Source organism: Polypterus senegalus, chromosome 5 (assembly GCF_016835505.1).
Source record: "Polypterus senegalus isolate Bchr_013 chromosome 5, ASM1683550v1, whole genome shotgun sequence".
In the NCBI taxonomy this organism is placed as follows: domain Eukaryota; kingdom Metazoa; phylum Chordata; class Cladistia; order Polypteriformes; family Polypteridae; genus Polypterus; species Polypterus senegalus.
The window spans coordinates 195300202-195328169 of record NC_053158.1 but is presented as its reverse complement, the minus strand read 5'-3'; the positions used below and the strand labels follow the sequence as shown (position 1 = coordinate 195328169).

The 27968-nt window shown below is 38.8% G+C and overlaps 1 protein-coding gene across 1 annotated transcript; it reads right to left on the bottom strand.

Moving 5' to 3' along the window:
• Window positions 1-83: 83 nt before the first annotated feature.
• Window positions 84-27968, bottom strand: LOC120529769 (phenolphthiocerol/phthiocerol polyketide synthase subunit C-like). The gene is given in 7 exon segments (XM_039753895.1): window positions 84-2820; window positions 2822-6142; window positions 9915-10096; window positions 13641-13844; window positions 16038-16198; window positions 25691-25844; window positions 27923-27968. Coding segments are annotated over 5 exon segments (6024 nt in total). The 5' UTR covers window positions 16144-16198; window positions 25691-25844; window positions 27923-27968; the 3' UTR covers window positions 84-609.

Below are 27968 nucleotides of genomic sequence, written 5' to 3'. Positions count from 1 at the left end.
TTCAGTTGTTGTATTTTATGTGTTTGTTTGAGATGCAGATGTTAAAGAAATAACCAATAACACACAAAGTATTCCAACTGGCATTTTTATTAAATAAATCTCTTTATTTACAAAGATTTTTTTATCGCACTCTTTTGTAACCATCCAGGGTATGAGGGTTTCCCACTCTAGTGGGCATTTTAAGCTAATTTTGGGCTTACTGTACTTTGGAACTCTCCAGTTCATAACACATGTACACAATGGCTGTGCCCATATCATGAACAAATTGACAGTGTCTCAATAAAATGTATTTACTTTTAAATATTATTATGAATGCATCTTAAACAACTAAATTAAGCCATTGTGTTCCTTGGTTCCTTCAGTGACTTCAAGGCCAAGGAACGAATTCAAAAAATTAAAATACATCTCTGATAATGGGAGCAGCAAAGTACAAGAGCCTCAAAGTGGGAGTACAAAAGCTTGCTACACTTCTAACAGTTCATACATAACTTATAAGACACAAGTTTTTAATTATAATAAAAATCTGATATTATTGAATACATTTTATAAACTTATGACCACCAAACATGAACAGGACCAGGCTTTTATATTCTATTTCTAGATTATGCTTTAATCTGTCTCGTCATTGTTATTAATGTCTTCTCCTTCAGAATGTCCTTCTGTTTGTGGGTTTTCTTGCAATAGTGACACCAACATGGACACTGTCGTGTTTGGGTCCATGAGCTTCACCAGAGGTACATTAACATTTCTGTCTTGAAACATGCGATTTTGCACAGTCATTGCTAGCATGGAGTCAATCCCAAATGCTAAAAGGGAGGTATCGTTTGTCACTTCCTCAGCATCCATACCACAGATGTCACAGAGCACTGTTATTACATAATTTTCAAGATTAGAAATGGAATTGCCCTGGGAAATCTCGGATGTGTCAGCTAAGTGTTTGATTTCCTCTGCCATGACTGAGTAGAAACGCTGTTTGAGGTAAACATTGGAGGACAGGGAGTGCTTGCTCAAATTTTGGAAATGGAATTTGGACGCGACTATCTGTGGGTTGCTCTGCATCAAGCAGTATTCCAGACATTCATGAATTTCGGGTACATCCAGGATCATCAAACCCTTCTGCTCAAGGAATTGTTGAATTTTGTCTTTGTTCAACAGCAGACCAATATTTAAAGCTCCCCAGTTAATTGACTGTCCAGGTAACCCAATCCGCCTTCGGTAATGACAAAACATATCCAAAAATGAGTTTGCCGCTGCGTAATTTGCTTGAGCAGAGTTCCCTAAAAAGGAAGCGATGGAAGAATAACACACAAAGTAGTCCAACTGGCATCGTCTGGTTGTGTTATGAAGATTTAACACCCCAGCAACTTTGGGTCTCATCACTTTCTCAAAGTCAGATTTGCTCAAAGTGTGAATCAGTCCATCATGTAGGACCACTGCACTGTGAAATATCCCTCGTATTGTAGCACTGGGATAGGTGTGTTTAATGGTACTCACTGCCTGCTTCACATCCTTTGGAATGGCCACATCACAGCAAATATTAGAAATGGTTGCTCCGAACTGGTTCTGTAGGTCTGCAATATCTGCTTGTCTCTCTGGTGTCGGAGCACTTCTAGAGAGAATGACAATATATCCACCTCCATGCTGGGCAATGAACTTTACAGTCTCGAACCCCAAACCTGAAAGTCCTCCAGTTACTAAGTATACACCATCACGTCGAAAAAGTTGCTTATAAGGGGTAAATAGAGGAATTTTGGAAATTCTTTTGAAGTCATCCTGAAGAACAACCAGTTGTATTGTCTTGGCCATAAAATAAGAATCTAATCTTTGATTCTGTGTCACCTCATTCGCATTGTGTCCATCAGGTTGAAGAACTTTGGTAGGGATGTCTAACAAGGACTTCTCCAACTTCAAGGACTTCACCCACTTGAAAATGGATTTGCTGTGTTTAGTAAGGTAAGTTTTCTGAAAAACTGTCATCAGCTGAACAACGTGAATGTGAACGTGTTCGTTGTCACTCTTAGGCATTTTCAGAAGATTAAGGGTCCAGTCGCTGTTACATACGATAACAATATGGCTGGCAGTCGTGACACTTAAAATGTTTCTAACAGATGAAAATTCAGTAGGGTTTAAAAAAATTAAAGCTTCACTATTAATGAACTGTTCAGTATTTCTTTTTGTAATAATTTCAGTGTGCATACCACATTTATTTGCCCCGTGTGTAATGATTTTGCATAGAGTGGACTGAGGAAAGGAGGAAATTATCCCCACTTGCCTCGGAGGTCTGACTGTGGGTAAGACATTTACTAGAATTTCCCAGGCTAATATGAAGTAGGAAACACAAGGAATATCTTTCAGGAATGGAATCTTCTGACTTTTGTAACAAATCGATTCAGGAAGGAGAACCCTAGAAGCTGCACCCACTGGAAAGCATGATATGATATGATCTCCAGGCTTCAGGGATGTGACGTTACTTCCCACAGTTGTTACAATGCCACTGAAGTCAAGACACAAGAGTTGGTGGTTTTCGTTGCAGTATTTGGTCCAGTACATTGTCTCACCAAAGCGTAAAGCATTGAGACTCACAGGGAAGTAATCAGAGGAATGGAGACATATCTTGCTTATCTGAATCTCCACGCTGTCATTAGAGAGAGTTTTATTATTGCTACCAATAAGTACAGTGGCTTGCAGACGCTCAAGTCCGTATGGATTTGTCGTATTAAGGGCAAAGCTACGTACATCTAAAGTTGTCTGATGGTTCGAATGACTCCAAACCTCTTTTTCAACTGCCCGTTTGATGCTTGAATGGTAAATCCGGCCTTTTTCTGATCATAACTTCTGGATATTTTTGGCTCTCATATGAAGTAATTACTTTTCCCAGCAAAACAATATCTTCATTATTTACAGATCCAATATCAATCACCTGAAAGGAAAGATGAAAAATTTCAGCAGCACATGCCCGGGACATTCCCCACAGAGCAAATCCTGTGCTCATCTGATCGACTGTATTTTCAGAGGCTCTGTAGGTGATCGTTTTAATTGTGCAGCTGTATTTTGTTTCTATCAGCATAATAATAATCTGCTGGAAAGCTTCACAACAGTTTGTTAAATGCTGTAGCACATTTTCAGGGTACAACTCATCAAAAATTTTGATTCCCCAGAAAAATAAAATTTCCGTGAATTCGGAGTTGACAAAATATTGGCCAATATTCATCATTGCTAATTCTGTATCTTTATTAGAAATGTACACGGAGTCTGGATGAAGATGATGCTTCACCAACTGGGCCACCCCCAGCTGATCAGCGAACACTAAACTCTTCGGATGACTTTCTGAGACAGGTTCCTCAGGAGAATCTACCCATTCATTTTGAAAGGTAAATTTACGGGTAATAGAAAGACCAGAGCCGAGAAACATAATCTGAACGTGTTTAAGTTCAGCTAAGACGAAGCCGTTGGAATCAGTAAAACATCCACACACCTCTGTACAAAATTCGTCACTTTTAGTGACTTTCATGTACATGAACATCTCACTCTGCAATGGTGCAGATATAATCAGGCTACCTATTCCTGAAGGAAATCCAGGCCTGGATTTGGAGTCACTTACCACAAAAAAGGATGACATTTGTAAAAAGTAATCTAAAATTACCGGGTGAAAGAAATATTTGTGCATCTCTTTCTGAATTTTCTCTGGTACTTTAATTTTTGAAATAGCCTCTTTGAACTCTTCTTTTTTATAGATATTACCAAGTTGCCTGAATACTCCTCTGTATTGGAAACCCAGGTTACTTAACTTCTCATAAATCGTCTCAGATGTCACGATTATTTCACACCGGGTGCGAACACTGTCCACTGCGATTTGTCTTTCGTCATTCACATTTTCAGAATTTGTTTGTATTCTGCCTAATGCATACGTGATTTCAGAAGAGTATATCTTAAAAGCTGTTGCTTCTTCTTGTGATTCGAACTGCACCTGTAGGGGGGCAGAGTTTTGATTCACGGTTAAGGGTTTATGAAATTTTATTTCCAACTGAAGGAAACTTACAGGTCGTTTTGTCTCTTGATTAGCCATGGCAGATGCCAAAGCTATCTCTGCATAGAAGGCTCCTGGAACTATAGCGACACCATTGTTTTTATGTTCATATATGTATGGTACCACATCTGTTAACTTCTTGCATGTGATTATTGTCTGGTCATTATTTGCTCCATGAAGGAGCGGATGGAAAGTGTCGAACATATTTTGGTTTATTTGCCCCTCAGAATTAGAAGAGACCTCTTTCTTGACATGATCAAACTGGTATCTTGGGTAAGGGCTTGGCAGTGTCTCGCTCCCTTGATAAAACTGTTCCCAGCTGATGTCAAAACCCAATTCAAAAAGTTTGGTCACAACTGTAAGCAGAGTCTCGTAGTCCTTACTTGGTTGCACAGTAGGAAATATTAAAGCATCAGATCCTAAGATCTCCATGATACTCCTTTGAAGTGCCCTTCTGGGACCGATTTCTACAAATACAACATCTTTTTTTCCAGCAACCACTGACTTTACTGCCTGCTCAAAATACACAGGTTCTCGAACGTTTTTGGCCCAGTATTGACCAGTGGTAAAATCCCCAGTGGAAATGAACTGTCCTGTTACTGTAGAAATCAGGTCTGTGGTCATGGGCCCAGTTTTTAGAAGCCCTATTTCCTCCTCAACTGTCTTCAAAATAGGATCCATCATAGGACTGTGGTATGCAGCCGGCACATCAAGGATATATAAGAAAATGTTCTTTGAACTGAACGCCAATGACAGCTCCCGGTGAATGTCATCTATGGATTCTGCATCACCTGATAAGGTACATGACTGGGGGCTGTTGAAGGCAGCAATGCTGACTTTTCTCGAAGAAGCATTAATAAAGCCTAAAAGATCAGAAATAGCAATATTGCTGACAACAAGCATCTTCCCTCCGGTGACTTTGGCCTGCAAGATGCTTCGATAGTAAATGACCTTCACCGCGTCCTGCAGGGAGAGCAGACCTGAGCAATGTGCGGCTGCAACCTCACCTACGGAGTGTCCTAGAACAGCATTCGGCTTTATACCCCACTGACTCAGAAGGCTCGATAAGGCCACCTGGATGGCAAACAGCAAAGGCTGGATGATTTCTGGCTTCGTAAAATCATCATAGTCCTTTTCATTTTCCAGCCGGTCAAGAAGACGAAATGAAGCATATTTATTAAAAATGTTTTCAGTTTCAATAATTTTCTCTCTAAATATGCTTTCTTCTTTTACCAGTTGTTTGCACATCCCCTTGTAGGTGACTCCATTTCCACAGAACACAAACACTAACTGTTGATCAGATTTGGCAGCTGGTACTTTCGTATTAGCTGCTGTTTGGATCTGCTTAGTTAAATTCTCAAGAGTCGGTGTGACAAAGGCTTTTCGGTACCTGTGTTTGGCGTGACTTCTCCTACATGCAGACGTATAGGCCAAGTCGTGAAGCTCTAATGAGGCACTGCTGTCAATTATCCTAATGGTGTCAGCCATTGTCATATTAATGGCTTTCTCTGAGGCTGCGGAGAGTACGAACAGCTTCAACCCCTTTTCAACTCGGTGATTCAGAACCCGGGTCTCTTTGTATTGCCGCACCACAACGTGTGCATTAGTCCCACCGAATCCAAAGTTATTCACTCCTGCGGCCCTACCCAGTGGTCCTCTGCTTTCCCATTTCTCTGCTTTCGTTGGAATTTTAAGGTTGAGAGCTTCTGCATCAATGCTGGCATTTTCTTTAGAATAATGGAGGGAAGGAACAAGGGTTTCATGTTGCATCATCAAGAGGATTTTGATGAGCCCTGCAACTCCTGCTGCAGATTCAGTGTGTCCAATGTTACCTTTTACAGAGCCGATGACAAGGCTCGGAGATCCAGCTGAACGACATTTAGCAACTACATTAGAGATGCTGCTGGCCTCAGTAGGATCACCTGCTGATGTTCCAGTCCCATGAGCCTCTATATATTGTATGTGTGAAGGGTCAACATGTTTGGAATAAATGCTGTGTAGAAGCTGCTCCTGCTGCATCACTGATGGCCTGGTAATGGGCGTCACTGTTCTTCCGTCTTGATTTACAGCACTGTATGTTATGATGCCTCTGATATGGTCAAGATCTTTCAGTGCCTAAAAAGGAAAACTGATGAGTGACTGGGTTTACAGTTGATAATCATATACAACCATACTGTATATGGGACAACTTAACTAAAAAATGCCATTCTTCTTCTTCTTTTGGCTGCTCCCGTTAGGGTTCGCCACAGCGGATAATCTTTTTCCATATCTTTCTGTCCTCTGCATCTTGTTCTGTTACAGCCATCACCTGCATGCCATTATTAGCAGTAATAATACTAAATTAATAGCACTACATATCCACTAGACGGCAGCAACAGGTCAACTTTGTTCCGGCAGAATGACACTTTGTATAGAATCGATTTTATCTAATATCTTATTGTTATTCTTTAACAATTATATCAAATTTACTGTCTGTCTGCTTGACCATCAAGTGAAAACCACCACAGCTGTTTCCACAAAATTGTGCAGTTTTTCGGTGTAGTCTAACTTAGAATATTGGATAATAACATTTTAGATTTTCTATTTATAAATATCTAGAATGCAGTAAAAACTGGCACAATTTTTACCCACCTTTTGTTCCTTTCAAACCAAATATCTCCAGAAAACAACATGATATTGACGTGATTTTACTTTAAAAGAATTAGAAACATCTGTGTAACAAAACAATGCCAATTTCAAGTATTTATTTTGACCACAATAACTATTTAGAATTTTTAAATATTTAAGCATGTTGAAAAAATGTGATATTTTTACATTTGTCATTCTATAACTCTTTCACGCTTGATCATATTAAAAATCTGTTCCCTATTTTCTGTATCATTTTAAGCTTATTTTGGACATCATCTCTCTCTGACTGTTCTTATTGGATAACCTGCGTATTCTACAAAGAACTTCGACTAAAGAATCAGTGAGGTCACAAGTCTAATTATTCAACACCTCCGTAACACACAGTGTGTTAACACTCTGATTGCAGGTATTGAAGCATTGATGGACGCTCAGTAATACTGTAACGACCCAAGGGGTGTGACAGACAGAGGAACAGAATTAGCCCCTTTACGTTGATTGCTGGTGAGTGGCCTCTGAAAGGACCGTTTGCTGTTTCTGCCATTCTGCCCAGCACCACATGTCCCTTTGTAACCGCATGCGTACCATTCAGCTCCACCTCACTACACAGGTCAGAGGCAATCCACATGCCACACTATTCCCCCAGCTCTTGATGAGCAAAGCCAAGCAGATGGCTCAAGTCTGAGACTCACTGGTGACCACATGTCTGGCCCGATGAGCTCTAGCAGCTAGGAGATGTGATCAAAGTGCTCTCAAAGTGGTGTTATCTGCTGCTCATGTGGCTGCTTCACAGCTGGCTTCTCCTGGCATTACTGCCCCACGGGACAATCCACAGTTACTTGAGCGGCAAGTCCCTCACAGCTATGGACCCTGAGGTCACTGCAACAGTAATGTCAGGATTTGCAGAAGGTGGGAGCTGAGGATCATCAGGAGTAGATGCTTTAGTTAGGAACATTGTTATAGGAAGCTGATTCTTCTTTTAATCTGCATCACTAAATACATTTTGCAGTGGTCGTACTCATGTTGTTAGATTCTGATTGAGAGGAGTGGTTGGGGCATAGGAAATTCAGCTTTTTGGAACTTTCTAAAGTTTTGTATTTTTTCAAATATTTTTGATCTGCAGTTGGTTAAATCCACAGATCTGGAACCTGCAGATATGAAGGGCCAACTGTAATATTGTTGTACGGGACTATCATGCACTTTGATGACCAGCTGCGTCACATTCCACCCTTCATTCATCATTCTGTTCACCACTTTGGATGCATGGTACATCATCCATATCATCATGTACTTAGAAAAAGTTCTCTGCGCAGCGAGCAGTGAAAACCCAATAAGCGCCAGCCATCCACAGAGTTGTTCCTGGATGTCAGACATCATTTACACCAGGGGTCTCCAACACGTCACTCGCGAGCTACCAGTAGCTCGCAACCCCTTTCCAAGTAGCTTGCCAAAGGGTTAATGAATCCTACATAAATTTGAAAACTTGGTTAGTCAAATTAGGGGTGGGCGATCTTTCCAAAAAATCATATCATAAACTGCAATCTGAACTGCACTCTATCTTTTCAATGTGGCATACACTTAACAGAATATCTGGACTCAAACTCATCAAGATAAGTAACACTTTATTTTAAATATCAAACAAAGTTGAATTCAATTGTTCTCTCATCTGCTAGATAAGTGGAGTAAAGGCACACGCTCCGAAGATTTTTGTTCTTTATTTCACCTCATACAATTTCTTGTATTAGGAAATTGTTAATTTTCGCATACCCCTTGGGGTCAGAGCACAGGGTCAGCCATTGTACAGCGCCCCTGGAGCAATTACAAGTTAAGGGTCTTACTCAAGGGCCCAGCAGAGTAGGATCTCTTTTGGCAGTGATGAGGAATCGAACCGGCTGGATACCAGCACAGATCCTTAGCTTCAGAGCCACCACTCTGCCCAAGTTGGCGAGTGAGTGAGGAGAGCACCTCCCTTCCCTCAGCCCACTGCGTATTTCTTGGATTCCTGCAACTAAATTGGTACCACAAGTGAACTATGATACATAGCGAAATGAGAGAAGTCACAAAATCAACCGGAATGTTCAAGGACATTATAGAAAAAAACCCGATCTAAATCCGTTAAGTAGTTATAGTTTATATATTATATATTTGTAAACCTTCAAAATAATGTGCAGTTAAAGTCTCAACAGCATTCTCGGCATTTCTGGAGCTTCGTAGAGCCAGATAACTATCTTCACCAAGCAGCTCTGAAAATGTCTGCTTTGTTTGGGTCTACATACCTCTGTGAGTCTGACAGGAATGTCATGAAATGAAAGTTCAGAACAAAACTGACAGACGAACATTGAAATGACTCCATAGGAGTGAACCTGAGCGGCTCCACTCCACCATACACCTCAGTGCCAGTCATCTGACTAACTAAACAACACATCACACATGCGACTGAACCTGTGCATAAAGTGACACAGTGACATGTGACAAAATGACAAATTAATTAGTCATATCTGTGTATTTGGAATTGCATTGTTCTGTTTTGACAGCATTCATGTTTTAATTCAATAGTGTGAGATACACTAGAAAATGCACACAGGCATACAAAATGCACTTGCAGGTGAACTAAATACTTTTTTTTTTGTGATGTTTTAATGCAAAATTTGAGTTGTAGACACCAACAATTTGTAAATGTTCAGGCAAAACAAACTTATTCAGTTTGTTTGTGTTGAAATAAGCTATGAGAATAAACGGCCATTTTCATTTTGTAAAAGTAGCTCTCAGGGGAAAAAAGGTTGGAGACCCCTGATTTACACTATGTGGCCCTCTCGCCCCACGCAGATGTGTCAAGCATAAACCAGCCTTAATGCTGCCAGATTTGCGATTTTGTGCAACTCCGATTGTATGTGAGTCAACACACTGTTTTTGCTCTACCTTGTTTGATTTTGTGTGCCACCACATTTAATTGTGTGTGTCACCTCATGTGACTGCGTGCGTCACATCTTTAAATTTTCTAATGCTAGCACTTCAGGGCCACCGTATGAAAGACTTGAGGTAGAACTCCATGATACCAGGTAAGCCTGGCGCTGCAAAACCTGAGAAACAGACTGTTTCTGGCCTCAGATTGTCTTCATGATTTTAATTACTTTAATCAATTATATCGAGTGATTTCTAGATTTATTATTTTGAAATTCTGTAACGCTTGGCTGCATTGCAAAGGTGTTCCAAGTATTCATGTATTCCAAATTTAAATAAAATTCTGAAATGTAAAAATTACCTTTTCCAAAGGCTTGAGTAGGACAATACCACAGCCTTCTCCTCTCCCATAACCATCAGCCTTGATGGAGAAAGGCTTGCTGACCCCTTCTGGAGATATCATTTTTGCTTTGCTGAGGGAGACGAATATCCTTGGCTCAAGGATACAACTCACTCCTCCACAGATTGCCATTTCACAGTCACCTGGATGAAAAAGGCCCAATACACAAATATTTATGAGTGCAATAATGTCTCCCAGTAAACCCAGAGCTCTTGTTAACTCTCATGAATAGTTTTAGTCTTATTGGTTTCATAAGGATAAATCAAAGAGTCAGCTCATGGTTCCTTTTTAAGCTTTTTCTGGAGACTCGTGTGCAATCACATCCATACATGTCTTCAGTGAACCTGATTAACCAAACTCCACAGTTCTAACATGAAATGCAAGACAGGAATTGACAGTGTATATGATATCACCTAATGATTACAGACCAGTGGCCCTTACAGTCTACATCATGACAATGTTAAAATCTTGGACGTCACTTCCTCTTTTGGCATTGAAAAGCCGCCTTTTTTCCAAGAACCCTCAGTCTTGTTTTGGACTCCATCAAGGACACAGCTGTCTTGATTTTCAAAACCTATTGCAGCCAGGGAAAGTATACTGGTGGCTGCCCCAAACCTATCTATCTATCTATCTATCTATCTATCTATCTATTGTGACAGATAGAGGGCGCTGTCGTCCCCTTGAACCCTCAGATCAGACGCTAGACACCAGATAAAAGTCCAAATATTGAATTTATTTGTACAATAATGTGCACAAAGCACCCTACACTCCACAATACTCATACAATAACCAATCAATACACTAACAATAAATCCTTCACTCTCCCAGATGTGCTGCCACACTTCCTCCCGACTCAGCTCACCCGTCTGGGATCTCACACAGTCTCTTATAATCCTTGACCCGGAAGTGCTTCTGAAATCCTCAGTCCATGTGACTTCCTAGCACATCCGGGTCAGATCAAAACTCTTCTTTTTCATCCCGGAAGTACGTCATTTCCTCTGTCGCTGTGACTAAGACGTACTTCTGGGTTATAGGTAAAATAGAAGTCTCTGGGCCTCCCTGCAGCGTCCCCTGACGGTCCCGACATTATCCAGCAGGGCTGTACAGGAAAACTCCAATGTCCACGATGCCCTGCTGGAATTCGGGGCATCTCCATGTCACAGGGAGGGCTCCCTCTGGCGGCCTGGGGGTATTGGCCGGGATGAATGGCCTTTCATATCTATCTATCTATCTATCCATCTATCTATCTATCTATCTATCTATCTATCTATCTATCTATCTATCTATCTATCTATCTATCTATCTATCTATCTATCTATCTATCTATCTATCAGCAAAATGCCATAGTGACTCACTATCTATCATGTTCTGAAGTTAGGCCACAGATTTTAAATCTCCATTAGAAATTTCTTTTTAAATATTTTATATTTAACAAAGTTGAACTGTAATAAGCCACGGAACCTGCACATCCAACTACTAAGATCAGCACATGCATTTAAATCTACTGTCTATGAAAGGAGCTTTAGCACATGATATTGTAAAATGATAATAAAAAAAATATTGAACGTATCCAAGCAGCACTTAACAATTATATTCTGTTACCACTGTTATTTTTGAATATGAGTCACTGTTACAAAGAATATGTCGTAAAATAAAATTGTGAAAAAAAGCTTTTAAAAATGCCCCAACTTTCAAACCAGTTCACCAAGTCTCTGTACTTCCCTAAATCAGTGGTTCTCAACCTGTGGGGTGGCCCCCCTAAGGGGGTGCAAAGTAACAAAAAGAGGGGCGCGAAGATGTGAAAAAAAGAAAACAAGAATCAAAAATATGAAAAAAACATCTGTTGAAACCAAAACAAATTAACTTAAACTATATTCTGATACTAGAACAATAAATATAGAGTTAGATAAATGTCTATGGTTTTCACTTGATGGTCAAGCAGACAGACAGTAAATCTGATATAATTGTTAAAGAATAACAATAAGATATTAGATAAAATCGATTCTATACAAAGTGTCATTCTGCCGGAACAAAGTTGACCTGTTGCTGCTGTCGATAATATGCATCTACGTTTCAAAAAAATGTTAGGGGGGGCGCGATTAAAACTGTTATGAAAACTCGGGTCGCAAATACTTAAAGGTTGAGAAACGCTGCCTTAAATGTTACGCCGTGTTGACATTTACTTGTCTCCTTGCTGCCTTAACTCTTTTATTTGATGACATGTTTTGCAGAAACAAGTGCAATTAAACCTTCATTTGTGTATTTGTGATATAAGGAAAGTAAAACTGAAACTGAACCATTTGATTGTTCAAATATTTGAGGCTGGCTCTCAACACTTAATGTTACAAATAAACAAGCTTGCTCAACCCTGATGTATGAGTACGTTTATATTTATCTCGAGTTGTGAGAACTTAACAATACTGGCTGACCTAAAAATGTGAACACTTTCCCACGTTTGTATTTTTTTTAATTATAGGTTTGATTTCCTCTAAAACCATCATACAGCATACAGTATGGTGATAACATCACACCCTTATAAGAAATGCCAATTGTTTTTATTTTGTTGTCATGTCATTTTTACACTAAAGTTCCTCAGTAAACAAAGAACCACCTGAACTCTTAAAATATATACATAAACATATACTTTTTAAAAAACAAGCTTATATTAAATTAAAAAGTGTACTAAAAAGTAAAAAATAAGTCTCTCATACATCACTCGTAAAATTAAAGGTGGGCACTTTTGCTAAGATTTTAAGAAGTGTTTTTTAAATGTTGATTGATGAAAAGCGCCCACGCTTTTATTTTACAAGTGATGTATGAGAGGCGTATTTTTTACACATTTTTAACTTAATATAAGTGTGTTTCTTAAAAAGTATTTTTTATATATATTTTACTTTCAACTTTTTAGTCTTAGGTTTGTTTTAGTATAATTTTGTAATCAATATTTTAACACTTCCTTTAATATTCCTATCAGTTACTAGCGCCATCTGTTGGTGAAATCTTGAACTATTCTTCATATGAAAATTTCAGTTCTTAATTAAGATGGATTAATTGATCAATTAGTGAAACTGATTATTTATTTATGTATTGTCATCGGAATGAGTAAGTGTGCAAAATTTCAAGTCATTTGGACAATAGGAAGTGGGTTAAATATTGGTTACAAGATTTGTACCAGACAACAAAAAGGTGAAGTTAAAATAAGCGTGGTAATAATAAAAATAAAGGTGCCAGACTGGTTCTTCAGAGTGATGTAATAGGGAAGCCATTTTTTGGTTCCTAAAAGACCCATCCAGATGAAGGTTCCAGAAAGAACCTTTATTTATTGAAATGTGTAACAGGCTCTATAGAATAAATTACCATGAATAGATGTTAACAGATTTATGAAATGCCAATGGGTCATACTTGTAAAAGGACTCTTGCCGCATATGTCCAGTAACACAGGCTAAGTCCAGGTTTTCTTAATCTGTTAATGTCCTGCAACCCACCATACATTAAAGATTTCTTTTTTAAATATATTAGGAAGCACAAAAAACTAACTTCACATGCAAAAACTCTTGACATGAATGAAATGGAGCTCTGCCAAGCAAAGGCTCTATGAGGAACCACACAACCCAGTAAAGAACCATATAGTGCCATTAAAGAACTATTATTTTTAAGAGTGTGCAACACTTTATAACTTCCTTTTACCTTGCTTTATAGAATGACAGGCATAGTGCAGGGCCACCAGGGACGAAGAGCACGCGCTGTCAATTGAAAAAGAGGGCCCAGTGAAGTTGAAACAGTAGGAGATGCGGTTGGCTGCTATGCTCATGGCTGTCCCAGTGCCATTGTAATGATTGATGGTACTGGCAACATTGTTCAAAATCATCTCATAATCCCGGTTCATGAGGCCTGCAGATATAAAATACAAAATGTAGATGTGATAAAGAATTCAGGCAGGTTGCTACTTAAATTGAATGGGATAAGAAGCAACCTTCCTTGCATTAAATGAAGACAATCACAGTTAAACCTCAGCTGCACGAGTCTCTTATTTGATCATGATATTGCCCTTGATTAAAAGAAAAGGTCATTTATCTACAGCACACACATTAGACTCTAAAGTCAAACTTAATATCATATACTGTTAATGAAAGACCCCATTAATAAGGTGGTGTGCCAGACAGGCTAATTAGACAGAAGGTTAATGCAAAAGAATAGGCAAATGTTGTCAGGATAATACAAGGTGTATCATTAGACAAAAGAAAGATGTAAACAGAGATCCTTATTACTAAACTAAAATGAATTACTTTGAAGAATTCCATTGAATTTTGGTAAAGTGCATACAGTGGATTCAAAAAGTATTCAGACCCCTGCACCTTTTTCCCATTTAGCTTTGTTACAGCAGGGGCAGACAACCAGAGATCCTGCCCCACCGGGACACCTGGAGCAGGGAAGGACCGGGAGAGGGGCAATATATTTCCCTAAAGTCATTTAATTTAAGTGACAGGATCACACAAGGAATCATAGGCAGCAAGCGAAACAGAAACCATATAGTGTAATGAGACTTTGTCTCTGAGGGTTTATTGCAAACGAGAAGGACAAGGAGGTGGAACTGCAGTTCTCAGTCACAGTAAAAACAAAAGTGATAGTAAGCAGAAGGACTTTTGAACCAGATAGCCAAGGGGAGAAAGGGCAAAAAACAAGAACCAGAAGTCAAGATGAAAAGACAATTTCATAAAAACTGAACAGAGCCTAATGCTAGGCCAAGTTGTTTGAAGAAAGTGACTACCTTTAAAGATTTGTTTTAAGCAACCATGGGATATTGCTATACAGAACAGCTGCCATACTTAAAACATTGTGTCCATTTACGTTATGGAAATGACTGTCATGGCCGTGTAATGTAATTCCCATGTCTCATAAACACATACCAAAAATAAAAAAGAAACTATTTAAAATCAAATCAAAACCAAGCAAAAATCCTTAATATAGATTCTCCAATATAAAAAAATCAAAATAACCAAAAATTATGGCAAATCATTGATGTCATATTACACCTTTTTTGATTCGTATGGGGTTTTTATACTCCATGAATCTATTCCCATCATTTATTTTCATTTTAACAATGACTTAGTTTGGATGCTCTCTTAGGTCATGTGATGTTGATATAAGAATTGGTACGTCACTGGAATAGGTGGTATAAATTTGGCTACATATCCATTGTTTTTTATCCATCGGTGCATAAACAACATCTTGTTACGCTACCTTAGCGGAGAGTTAGCTTGATTTCTAATAGGCCTAGCACTTTGATTATTTCGTTGGCTCACAATTTATTTTGCCTGTGTTTTTTTGCTCAGCCTATTGACTCCTGTTTCCCTGGTTGTGGCGGATGGCCAGGGCTCTTACCAGGCCGAGATGCCTTCACAAAGGAAGGACCAGGGCAGAGAACATGCACAGGGCATTCCCTCCCCTGGAGCACTAGATGGCAGCCCCTCTAGGGTGCAGCGATGCCTTGGATTCCCACAGGGTTTCATGGGAGTTAGTGTTCATGACAGCTCTGTTGGTGTCACCAGGAGGTGCTGCAGGGACGAAGGAGCTCTACTTTGTCAGGCTTCCACCCCACCCAGAAGTGCTTCTGGACCACGCTAAAGAGCTGCTGGATGTACTCCTGCATGCAGGATGAAAGAAGCCCGCTGCCACTGCTCCAGGAGCCACAGTTGGGAAGCAGAGGAACGAAGCTTGCTGGACGAGGAGTGGAAGTGGAAAGAGAGACAGAGAGAAAGAAGACAAAGACAGAATACTGTGCACTGCTTTGTGCTTTTGTAACCATTTTGTGCAGATGGGAAACTCTTGGAAAGAGTTTCCCACAGCGGTCTGTGTTGGATTTGGGGAACTGGTGTGCCCTCTGCAAGCCACGCTGGTTTTGTTTTGACTTTTAAGTTTTTGACTTCTGGCTGTCTTTTATTACGTCTGGCTTGGTGTTTATTATCTTTTTTTTTTTTTTGTTCTCACAATAACGCTTGGGCACATCAAGCAGTTAAATATGCAATGACATTGCTGTAAGAATATTGTATTTTTGTATAATGCATTGAATAAGGTTACGCTCACCAATGAACACGCCTGTACTGGTCCCGCTAGCTTTTTCCATTGGTATTCCAGCATCCTCTAGGGCTCGGTAGGTACATTCCAGCAACAGTTTCTGCTGTGGATCCATTCTTTCCACTTCTGCTTCAGTAATGCCAAATAACTTGCTGTCAAATTCATTAAATCTGAGAGAAAATTAGCAATTTTAAGAAATTAAATTGTTGTTCATGACTGTTGGCCTCAGACGTATATGTAAATTGTTAAGATCTGAATAACACTATTTCAGTGGTTAATGAAATGCATTTACATCAAATAAGGAAAATTAAAATAATTAATAAACAATGAATAATAATACATTAATTTACAGTATATATTGTGCATTTCATATACTTATGCAGCTCAAAGTGCTTTACAAAAAGTTGAAAAACTATACCGTATAGATAAAATACATGCTGTCATAAAGATAAAAACAGTAGTAAAATATAGCAGGGTTTTCACATGAAAATTCTGGTTAGACCACTCAGACCTGGGAGAGACTGAGATGATGTCAGAAGGGGCATGGCCATCCCGAGAAGCGTGTCAGAAGGCGCACAAGTGCACGTGTTGCTATGTGAGCAGAACTTACAAGACCCACTCCTCTGCTTAAATCTAGCTGAGGAAGTGAGTGCAGATGGCATTGCCTCTGTGTGTGCTGGCAGTCTGAATGAGCAGGTAGATAAAACAGCAGAGCTGCATGAAAGGAAACTTGGAAGATCAGAGCAGCATTGGAGGGTGGCCAACGAAGGAAACGGCCTCTGGTAAACCTCATGTGAGGGAGCAACGGAGGGACACAGCATTTCACATTAGGCTACTACCACCTTTGATGATGTAATATCATAGTCAGGCAGTCAGTCATTGTCCAACCCGCTATAGCCTAACACAGGGTCATGGGGGTCTGCTGGAGCCAATCCCAGCCAGCACAGGGCGGCACGGTACTGTCTGCCTCAACTTGTGTCTTTTCACTGCAGTTTTATGTCCAATCAGCATGACTAAATATGTCACACACATTCATTAAAGATATTAGACAGACTGTGGAAAGTCAGGGTGTATAATAAACGCGTGTGCAAACATTATATTGGCGACATACAGAGAGACAGCACCAGGCACTCGCCAATTGCATGCATCAACCCAGTGTGTGAGGGAGAGCGCAGTCCGAGGTTGAGGCGAGGCTTGTCAGTGTCGCACCTCGCGTTTCTCCCCTGTATTTGAACAGGAAATGCATCAATTCAGCGATTTTGACTATAAAAATTATCAAAATTATTGTAATCATACAGATAACAAATTTATAGCACAGACAAATTTATTTTATGTTATCATTATTAGATGCCTCCCCTGACCGCACGTCCCTAATTCCACAGAAATGGATATTGGCAAGTTTATAAAAGCAAGATATGTATTCAAGCCCAGATTGTTGGATCCGGGAAGCCCCAGCACTAACCACTGCACTAATTTATTGTAAAAGGAAATGACATTAGTTAACCGTCTACTTACTAGCCCGCAGGTTCTTACTCGCACAAGTTACAAAAGGAAATTCATATTTCACGTATTGAGTGCATGTGAAGTTTACCCAGTCCAATGCGGTTTCACTAATTTAATTCTCTGGTAAACCTTACACACTTGATCGCTTATCTAAAGCAATGAACTGTGGGATTTAACTTGCATCTAAAGAGTTAAATCCAAATCGGGTCACTTTAATTTCCACCATTTTCAGAAAAGAAATGTACAAATGTTAAAAAGGCAAACTTGAATATCCTAGTCAAAACCACTGGCAAACTTGGCACACTGGCTAATCCGTTGTGCTGTGCAAAACGAACTGCGATATTTAAAGAGCACGGCAGAGAGCTGTATCGTGGTGCTGCTGTTTTTATTGTCACATTTTTGACAAGATGGATCCCAAAGTTAAATTGCAGGTGATACGTGCTTAGCCCAAACGTACGTACCCAAGGGAATTTTATTGACTATCCCATAATTTTTTTTTACCATGCGGTTCAGAGGTTCCGTAGCTTTATTTTGAAAACTGGTTTCATTTTCTGATTGCTTCTATATCAAGATCTTTGTCCAAAAGCATGACACAAATGATGGCTTAAAAGATTTATCAGCCTATTCTTACAGTGGCTATGCACAAATGACAGTGAAGGCGTGGAAAGCAAAAGTCCAGGGGCCTCATGTATAACGCCGTGCGTAGAACTCGCACTATAACATGGCGTAAGCACAAAAGCCGAAATGTGCTTACGCACAGAAAAATCCAGATGCAGGAATCTGTGCGTACTCCAACTTCCACGTTCTTCCGCTACATAAATCCCGATCAGCGTGAAAACTAACGCTCGTGCACGCGCATTATGTAACGCCCCAAATCCTCCCAGAATTACGCCTATTTGAATATGCAAATCAATATAAATTGCCCTTAAGCGCAGCCTTCTGTGAAAAGACAATGGGAAAAGCACGGGGAAAATATAAGAATTTCAGCGAATACCAAGTGGAGGTAAAGGAAAAACATACTATTTGTTCAAATAAACCGTGGTATAATCAACAAAATGAAGTTGATCGAGTGACATAGCGTGTTGGAGAAACTTGAAAGCTCACATTCACAAAATCGCACAGTGCCGGAAATAAAAAAGAAGTCACATATCAAAGTTGCCGTGAAAAGAAGAGTTGTAAGCCCACTGTCTGAGTGTCATATGAAAGTTTATTAGGGTACAGAGAAAAAGGCACACGGTGGGGAAAAAGCACGAAATGTCAACTTCAATCTCGAATTTTCCACTTTAATCACGTAGTTTATTTTGTCATTTAGTAGAACATTATAAACTTCATCTTAAAATCGTTTAATTAACCAGTTTCTCAAAATTACATCGTAATTAAAGTAGCACGTTAAATGCTTTGTTTTGTATTTGATCTTCTACTCGTATGTGATCTATGTGTGTGAATCACTACTTGCTTCTTAAACTGGCTCTCTTCCTCCAACTGGACACAGAGTCCATTACATTTGTGATATTACAGCTCTCTGAATAACTAAAATACTGAGATGTATACGTGATGTCATTTTCATGATGATAGGAGCTAAAGCACATTATTAAACATGTGTTTCATGAGCCTCGTGCTCATGACAAGCATTTATCTTTTGTCGAAATTTGTCGCTGCGTTTTTAGCTGTGTTGTTATTTTCTCTTTCTGTTTTATATTCAATATATATTGGCGTGGCCGCCCCCAAGAGTCCTTGCTTTTCTTTCCCCAAGTAACCGATCGCCACACAATCAGCTCTGTAATAGACGTTAAGCCATCTGTAAGCTTAGCGCCGATTCTTCAAAACGTTTAAAGAACATTGAAATATCTTCGTAGTACATGTTTAATTATTCTATCCTTCACGACACTCCCAGTGAAGAATATAGATTATTTAAATGAAGTTAAAGTTTTATGTGTATAATTTAACAAACATATTTTGCTGCATTTCACCTTAAAATGATATCGTCATCATATGTAAATACGCTTTATAAAGTGGCTCAGGTTGTGAGATATTATAACTGTAGTGCAAGTTTACAGTGGGTGATTGTACTTATAAGTACAAACAGTTCTACAAGGAGCAATTGATTGAGTGCATTTAAAGTTCTTGGGATTAAACTGTTTCTGAACCGCGAGGTCCGTACAGGAAAGGCTTTAAAACATTTTGCAGTGGCTGAGACAGCGTGTCCTTAAAGCTGTATACCGATAATTCTCTTTCCGATCAGCTGCTGCTGTGATTCACACTCAGATACAGTGATATAAATACTCCGATTCGTGCAGTGAGAGTAATATGGAAAAAGATGATCCGCTGTGGCAACTCCTAACGGGAGGAGCTGAAAGAAGAAGAAGAAGAAGAAGAAGAAGAAGAAGAAGAAGAAGAAGAAGAAGTGAGAGTAACAACGCTAAAGCAGTTATGGTATTTGGAATACTATGGCTGTTCCCTGGACCATTATATTGTTACAAGTTAATTACAATCAGATGCATTACACTAATAAACAATATGCGGTTAGTTTCTGTGTATTTATAAAGCCGTGTCATGAAAATAATGAGTAAACACACAAGAACAGTAGCATTGCTTTGACGCTGGGTGCCGCCAGTTTGCAAAACCGAGCGGAGAACTTGCGTCGACAAGGCATGAGGTACCGTGGAAAAGTGCGTGGATTTACGCCAAGTGTAGGTTTTATACATCGCGATTTGAACGTGGAAAAGTTCTTACGCAACATTTCTGTGCGTACGCACCGTTTATACAGGAGGCCCCAGGAAACAAAACCATGTACAAAATGAACGTATTAGATTGCTTCGACGTCAGTAGCTCAAACATGTAAAAAAAATGTTGAACAAGGTCAAACGGCTTCCTAATCCCATTCTGGGCATTTTTCATTATGTAGCCCTGCTGTACTTCAGAATCTCTTAGTGTTGATTAATAAAGACTTCAATAATCAAATCGCTGTTTGTGAAGTGCCAGCTTGTTGAGCACAACCTACCAAGACAAGATCACAGCCGTGTGATTGGCTGAGTAGGGTTTGTACCAAATTGGGATTGGCTAGATAGGGAGGAAAGGCGGGAGGCTTGAAAAGACCGCGTGGCGACGAAACGGAGAAGCGACCGCGGAAATGTCAGATGTCAACTCTGTATGCTTTTAAAAAATATAAGAAAACTGAAAGGAAGGCATTGAATGGTGTAGAGAAACAAGCGATAAGCATAACTGATAACACAATATTTGTAAGCGAGCGGCCACAGTGTGCCAGTAAAAATGTCGTTTGAACAGGGTTACAAGCACGAAAGAGGAGAAACGAGACAGCGTTTTGTGTGTCTTCAAAGAGTAAGCACTGAAGGTCATTCCGGTAACGAAGGACATTTTCGAAGTTATCCTCCGTACAATTCCTTATGAGTTCTCAAGGCTTTTAAACACCCCGTTACGTTTGTGAGTATCCATTTTTTTTTCTCACTTGCTCTGAAAAGAGTCAATTTTTTTCCGCCTTCATGCACACAGACCTTGTACAGTATTTTAATTTTTTTTTTCTATTTAATTATCCATTTGATGTTTAATAACAACAACAACAACAACATTTATTTATATAGCACATTTTCATACAAACAGTAGCTCAAAGTGCTTTAATACTTGTGTGTGAATGTGTATGGGCCCATAGAATTACAATGAACATTATTGAAGGCTAATAGATTGTAAGTAAGTTTAAATTATTAAATGTTAAAATGTGAAAGGTGAGCTAAATATATAAAGACAACTAGGTAATTACCCAGTGGCTTCGCTCACTGAGTGCAAGGGACAAAATAAAATGTAGTATTTATAAAATAAGTTATTAAGTAGTAAAACATTTTGATAAAAGAATTTGAAGAACATAGAAGCATATAAATTATTAAACAGTAAAACATTTCCATAAGAGAATTTGAATGATATATAAGAAGTGTATAAATTATTAAACAGTAAAACATTAACATTTAAGAAGTAAAGATCCATTGAGTACTACTGCAGTGGTTTCGGTTAAACTACCTGCTTGACAACCTTGCACTACGTGCCTGCGATTTAAGAGAAAAATTATTCTGAGAAACGTGGATGCTGCCCTTCCGTGCTTAATGGGCAGATGTTAATACTTTACATGAAGAGGTCGGTACATATTCTTAGATGTAAACCCTCCATCTTCTTAAAAGAATTCATCACAAAAGCAACCTTGAATGTTGAAGGGTTTTAGTGACCCAAACTCACCTTAAGAGGCAGCAAGTAGCCGTGCACTGCAATTTACCAAGAGAGTCACGCTTCAGTGGCGCCGATTAGACTCATTTGCAAAGGTTTACACTGTCCAAGGAGCCGACAGGGCACTCGAAGTATCACAAACAGTGTGAGAAGAGAGGACGCTGCCCGAAACTGCGAAGCTGTCAACCAGCCTGACACTCCGTGCCTTCCAGCGTCCACTTTGTTGTCACGACCCCTCGCTGCTGAAGGCGTTCTTCTACCGCTCGGCGCAGTTAAAAAGTAGAAAGACGCAAAGCTGTTTCTTCATCTCTTGTACTATCAAGTACTGCCAATTAAAAAAAGTTAGAATGTGGCATTTTCTGCGACAGTCACTTGGACAAATAAATAAAACTTCTCTGGCGGCGGAAGGCTCAGCGCTGGAGTCCAGAGAGGTTGCCTGGGAGAGGGCGATGCGGTACGCACTTCTATGGGATAGATCGCCGTGTTTGTGTTTACTTCTTTTCAATATCAGTAAAATAACTCTCACACAAATAATAACAATTCGTAAAGATGATATAAAAATGTCGTCCACAAACAAAGTAATTAGTTCCTGTATTATAATATGTTCTGTGGTCATACGTAATTTCCGTTTCGCGTGGTCATACGCAATTTCCGTTTCAAACGCGAAAAGAATTTTATATATATAGAAGATTGTATATACTTGAATTGGAACAGAGGAATAATTCATTAAGTGAGGTTAACTAGTTAGTTTAACAATTTTTGCGTATATGTTTATTGAATTGCTTTATTTTTTCCCTTTCAGTTAATAAATATTTTGCAATTTTGTACAGTTGTTTTCTTTGGGCTTTGCATTTTCACTAGGCACTAGGTGAAGTAGGTAAGAGATACTGATGCATCTGAGAAGTGAATAGATAATAATTTAAACCATTTAATGGTAAGCAGAAAATGGCATTGGAAACAAAAAAACCCAAAATATTTGCACATTTCATACATGAACTTGGGGTGCTGCTTATGGTTTATTTAAAGGTTTTAAGAACATGCTACAATTACAATATTCAAATCCCAAGTCTTTCATGAAATCGTGGAGGTCTGATGATTCCACATTCATTGGAGAAGTGTTGTCCTTAAGGCCGATGACACATTCACAAAAGTAAATGAAAAGAAATACACAACACTAACTTCATTGATTATCCTGATGTATTTGGGAGTATCTATTTGGGACAGCTTTATAGTGATGAGCGCTCCTGTCTCACATCTCAGGAGACTACACTCTTCAATGTAATGGCTTGTTAATGGCATTTTATTTGGTTGTGTGGCTTTTTCTAGAACCCACACTTGACAAAGAACCATTTCATCTTTGGAATGGTTCTTTGCATATGCCATTGATCCTTTGGGCTTTAAAAAGGTTCCTAATATGTGGACAAAATGGAAATCTTTAATGTATAGTAGGTGACCTAGCAGGATACAACTGATCAAGAAAACCGGAACTTTGTCTGTGTTAATGTTTGCAGCAAGAGTCCACTGTTACCACAAATTATGTTATCTATTCGGGCCTTCTTTTAGTATTGAATTTAGTATTTTACTCTGATTTATTTTTTCCTCTTTATTCTAATTATTGCTTTGTATATCCTGTATTTATCTGTTATAATGTTCTATGCAGAAAATATTTGTATCCAATGTTACATGTGCCATGCTGTTCTTTCTGTGACTCTGTGAAGTGCCTTGAGCATGTTGAAGGCGCTATATGGATAAAATATTATTACTGTTATAAATTATTTTATAATTATACCAGTAACGGCGCACTGCACGATAACGTGCAGTGAATCCACTTGCCTTGACCATTCCTAGTTTTCTTTTTTTTTTTTTTTTGAAGTTTTATTAATTTTATTCCAATCCATACAAATCAATCAAGCTTTTACAAAAAGAAAAATTGAGTTAAGGACAAATCGATCCCCACCCCTGAGAGAGAGAACAAGGCAAACAGCGTGAAATTTAAGGCTTGTAAACATACCTAAATTAATAAATTTTATAAGACAATAGAGATGAATGCAAAAGAAAAAAAAATATGGAAATAATTGCTTTCTGTGTGCTTTAAGAGCTTATTTTAAAATATTACTGATTAGATTCTGCCATGTTTTGAAAAATGTCTGTACGGATCCTCTAACTGAGTATTTAATTTTTTCCAATTTCAAATAGTATAACACATCGGTTTCCCACTGACTTAAAAGAGGAGAGTTTGTGTTCTTCCAGTTTAGCAGAATAAGTCTGCGTGCCAAGAGTGTAGTGAATGCAATCACAATTTGTTTGTCTTTCTTCACCTTAAACCCATCTGGAAGAACCCCAAACACAGCTGTTAATGGGTTAGGAGGGATTGTGAGACCAAGGCTGTCTGAAAGGTAATTAAAAATGTTTGTCCAGAACAATGTTAATTTGGTGCAGGCCCAGAACATTGACCCAGTGAGGCTGGGACTTTGTTGCAGCATTCGCAGGTTGGATCCTGCCCTGGAAACATTTTGGAGAGTTTTAGACGAGACAGATGTGCTCGATATATAATTTTAAGTTGTATAATTGTATGCTTTGCGCATATGGAGCTCGAGTGAATTCTCTGCATTTCTACTTTCCACTCCTTTTCTGATATAATAATTGAGAGATCTTTTTCCCAGTGTCCTCTTGAAACTTTCTTAGTTTTCATACTCTCTCTGTATGTTTATCATTCATTTGCTCAGAGGTTGATGCGCTTTCTGCTTCCTGAGCAGCTCTTCTTTTCTCCCCCCTAGCGGCCCGCTTCTTCTTTTCTTCCGTTGGCATCTTTTCGTGTTAAAACTGATTAAGTCAGTGTTTGTGTTGCAATTACTTAGTACGTTTTCCTTAATTTTTCACTTAAGCTGGCACTTAAGTCTTCAATCTGCCTCAAGAATGATTTAAGATATGAAGAGGTAGGGGAAATGACGACGAAGGTGGTAGGGATGAGAACGGCGCCCATATGCATGTGCCTAACGGCCGCCCTGCTGGCCGCAGCTGAGAGTTGATTCTACAATAAAATAAAATGAAAATAAAAAGAGAAAAACCTTGGAGGTCAGTCATCACCCCAAAGTGTATAGTAGACGTCACATAGTATTTGTGTACCAAATTTCAGGTCAATAGGTCAAACAGTTTGCGAGCAACAGGTGATTTAAAGTCCTGGACAGACAAACGTAAAGCCACGGTAGCGCATTATATATAAAGATATGAAACCTTTTACAAATCTAAACTAATAAAGGATCCTTCTGGAACTGCCATATGGAGTATTATTTTGTTTTCCTGTGACATTGCTCTGAAGAACCACTCACAAAAAGTGTGGGTGTGGATGCCCTACTTTATATGGGGTTTAGGAGTTCTTACCTGTGACTCAATGTCTAGTTGTCAGGTTTTGTTCTGTGCTCTATACTTTTTCCTTTTATATTTTTCACAGTTGCTATTCTTAATTTGTGACACTTTGTTTTGTCATTTGATATGCCCTATGTGAATGTAATAATGGTGGTGGCCTTATACTCATGTCATTGCTTTTTAAAAGACCAAGCTGTATTGTCAGTAAAGGAAAGTGTAATGCAAGAATGTTGGTTTGTTAAAGAAAAACTTTGTATTTTGGATGATTGGTTTTGACTACATGTTGTCCTGATATTGACTCTCTTATTGATTTAGTGAGTACACATAGTCCTTTTGCTTAATTAATAGCCTAGCCATGACTATTTTCTGTCTTTACTCTGCCTCACTCACTCTTGACTGCATCTGGTAAGCTCCTGCTTTTATAGAACAATCTAAATAATCATAGCACATGTATTCTACACACAAGGTCATACTAACTACACTCCGCTGTGCACAGCAACTTCAGCACTTGAGCATTTAACAAAGAATAAACAGTTGATGTAGGAATAGAAATTACAATTTACCCGTCAATAAGAGATGCCCTGCAGGTGCGAGACTTCCCAGGCACGTTATCATCAGGATCGTACCACAATTTCAAGTCAAAACGCTCTTCAGGTATTTCCACTGTGCAGTTTTTGCCTTCCAAGAGAATTTTCCAGAAGGAATCTATTCCTTCACCTAAATATGAACAGAATTCCCATACAATTATTAAAAAGCAATTACAATAATATATTGAAAATTTATATTGTCAGAAATAAGAGCATCCAGAGTGTTTTTAGGGGTTTGTGCTGGTCGAATACGAGGAAGGAAATAGTGTGACACAGTCACTAACTTCTGTTCTATCTGTTTCTCTAGACTGGAGGCAGAAAAATCTCCTGAGGACTATTGGGGTCACTTCCTGTTCTTGCAAAGTCCTACACAGGGAATTTGTTGCTCACCTTCGGACCAACTTCAGAAGAAATCGGAGTTCTGTTTTTCTTAGTTTTCTTTCTTTCATTTTAGCACCAAACAGTCAAACCATTTTTAGCATGTGTGTGTTTTTCTCTTTTCAGTCCCTTACACCAGTGTTTCTTAACATTTTTGGTGTCGCATTTAAGTGGTTTGCCCCCTTGGTGAATCAAGTGTGATCGTCAGCTGGGTGAAATGGTGCACAATTAATGGAGCAACAACCCACTTTATGTCCCCTTTATGACCCACCATGAACAACTTTGTGACCCACTGAAACACACACTACTATTATATACAATAGCAAGCAGTGGTTGGCAAACACTGCTTTACACAATTCTTTTAAATGGGGCATGCCTTGAGACTCCAACGCTCATTTTCTCATCTTGTTTCATATTTTAAAATGTACAGTGCCTACTTTACTACAGTTTTTGGAATTTGACCATTAGACAATTTTTTTTACTGAGAACATGCCATTCAGCCTAATGAGGTTACCAGTGTTACTCACCTAGTTTGTCTTAAATAGGGGTCCTCAATCACGGTCCTGGAGGGCTGCAGTGGCTGCAGGTTTTTGCTCCAACCCAGTTGCTTAATAAGAAGCCCTTATTGTTCAAGTAACACTTCTGCTTCACTTTAGTTATTCTGCTCATTAAGATTTTGAACCCTTATTTCTTATTTTAGTCTTAAACAGCTGTATTCTTGGTTTTTTATTGCTCCTAATTAGCATTAACATACAAATGACAAAAGAGACCAGCATTTCTCCATTTAGCTTGTTACACCTGTGTGTATTTATTATGCACTATTGGGTTTAATTAAATAAGTAAGGAAAGTGAAGAGAAAGAAGTGAAGGACTGAGGATTACTCATCCATTTTAGCCTTCAAATCATTTGGATGATATCCTTAGAAAGGGGAATAAAATCTAGGATATGAGAATGACCTGACATAGCAGAGTTAAAGCTCTGACAAGCCATGAAATTAAATTATTGGCAAGAATTGCTTTCTAGTTAAGCAATCGGTTTAAAACAAAAACCTGCAGCCACTGTGGCCCTCCAGGACTGTGATTAGGACCCCTGGTCTAAAACAACATCAAGTTGAGTTGTAAAAGTCCCTAAAACTTTAATCTGAACCAAGCTATTCAGTAATGTTCTCCAAATCATCCTAATATTTCTGAAAAATTTGTGGTTTCCAACTGTGTCTCTGTGTTCTTCTTGATGAATTTAGTTTATCTTGGGCATTATAGGATGATCTTTGTTGCACGGCTTGACTCGCTTTACTTTCAGCATAAATAACCAACTTATTAGATATTACTTGGTGGATAAAAATCTTTCTAAAACATGTTCTCAGCCATTTGCCTATGGTATGCTGGGTCCTTAAATAGTCTCAGACAATATTATGGCTGGAGGACCCACCTTTCTGGACTCAACTAATTGAAGCAGAAACAGAATTGGCATAATTCTAATAAAATCATTAAATAAAATAATAAAGAGAAATCAAACTGTTAAATGAAAGAAATTAATGAACAATAACATCATATCACAATATAATGAACAAAAGTAACACAATTAAACAAACTAGAATATAGGAGACTATGGGTAGTCACAGTCACAGTAAGCCAGATTAGCAGTCCATCCAACCTAACCAGGGCTTTAGCTACATGGAAAATGTGAAGAATATACAAAGTCCTCATAGGCAGTTATCTGGCTGGCATTTGAACCCAGGTCTCTAAAGCTGATTGTGGTACTTCATAACTGTTTATTAAAATGGCTCAAGAAGTACAAATCTTTCACATTTAGGACTCAATTAAATCCTACCTCCAGGAAAATTGCATCCAACTCCAACAACAGCAATTTCTCCACT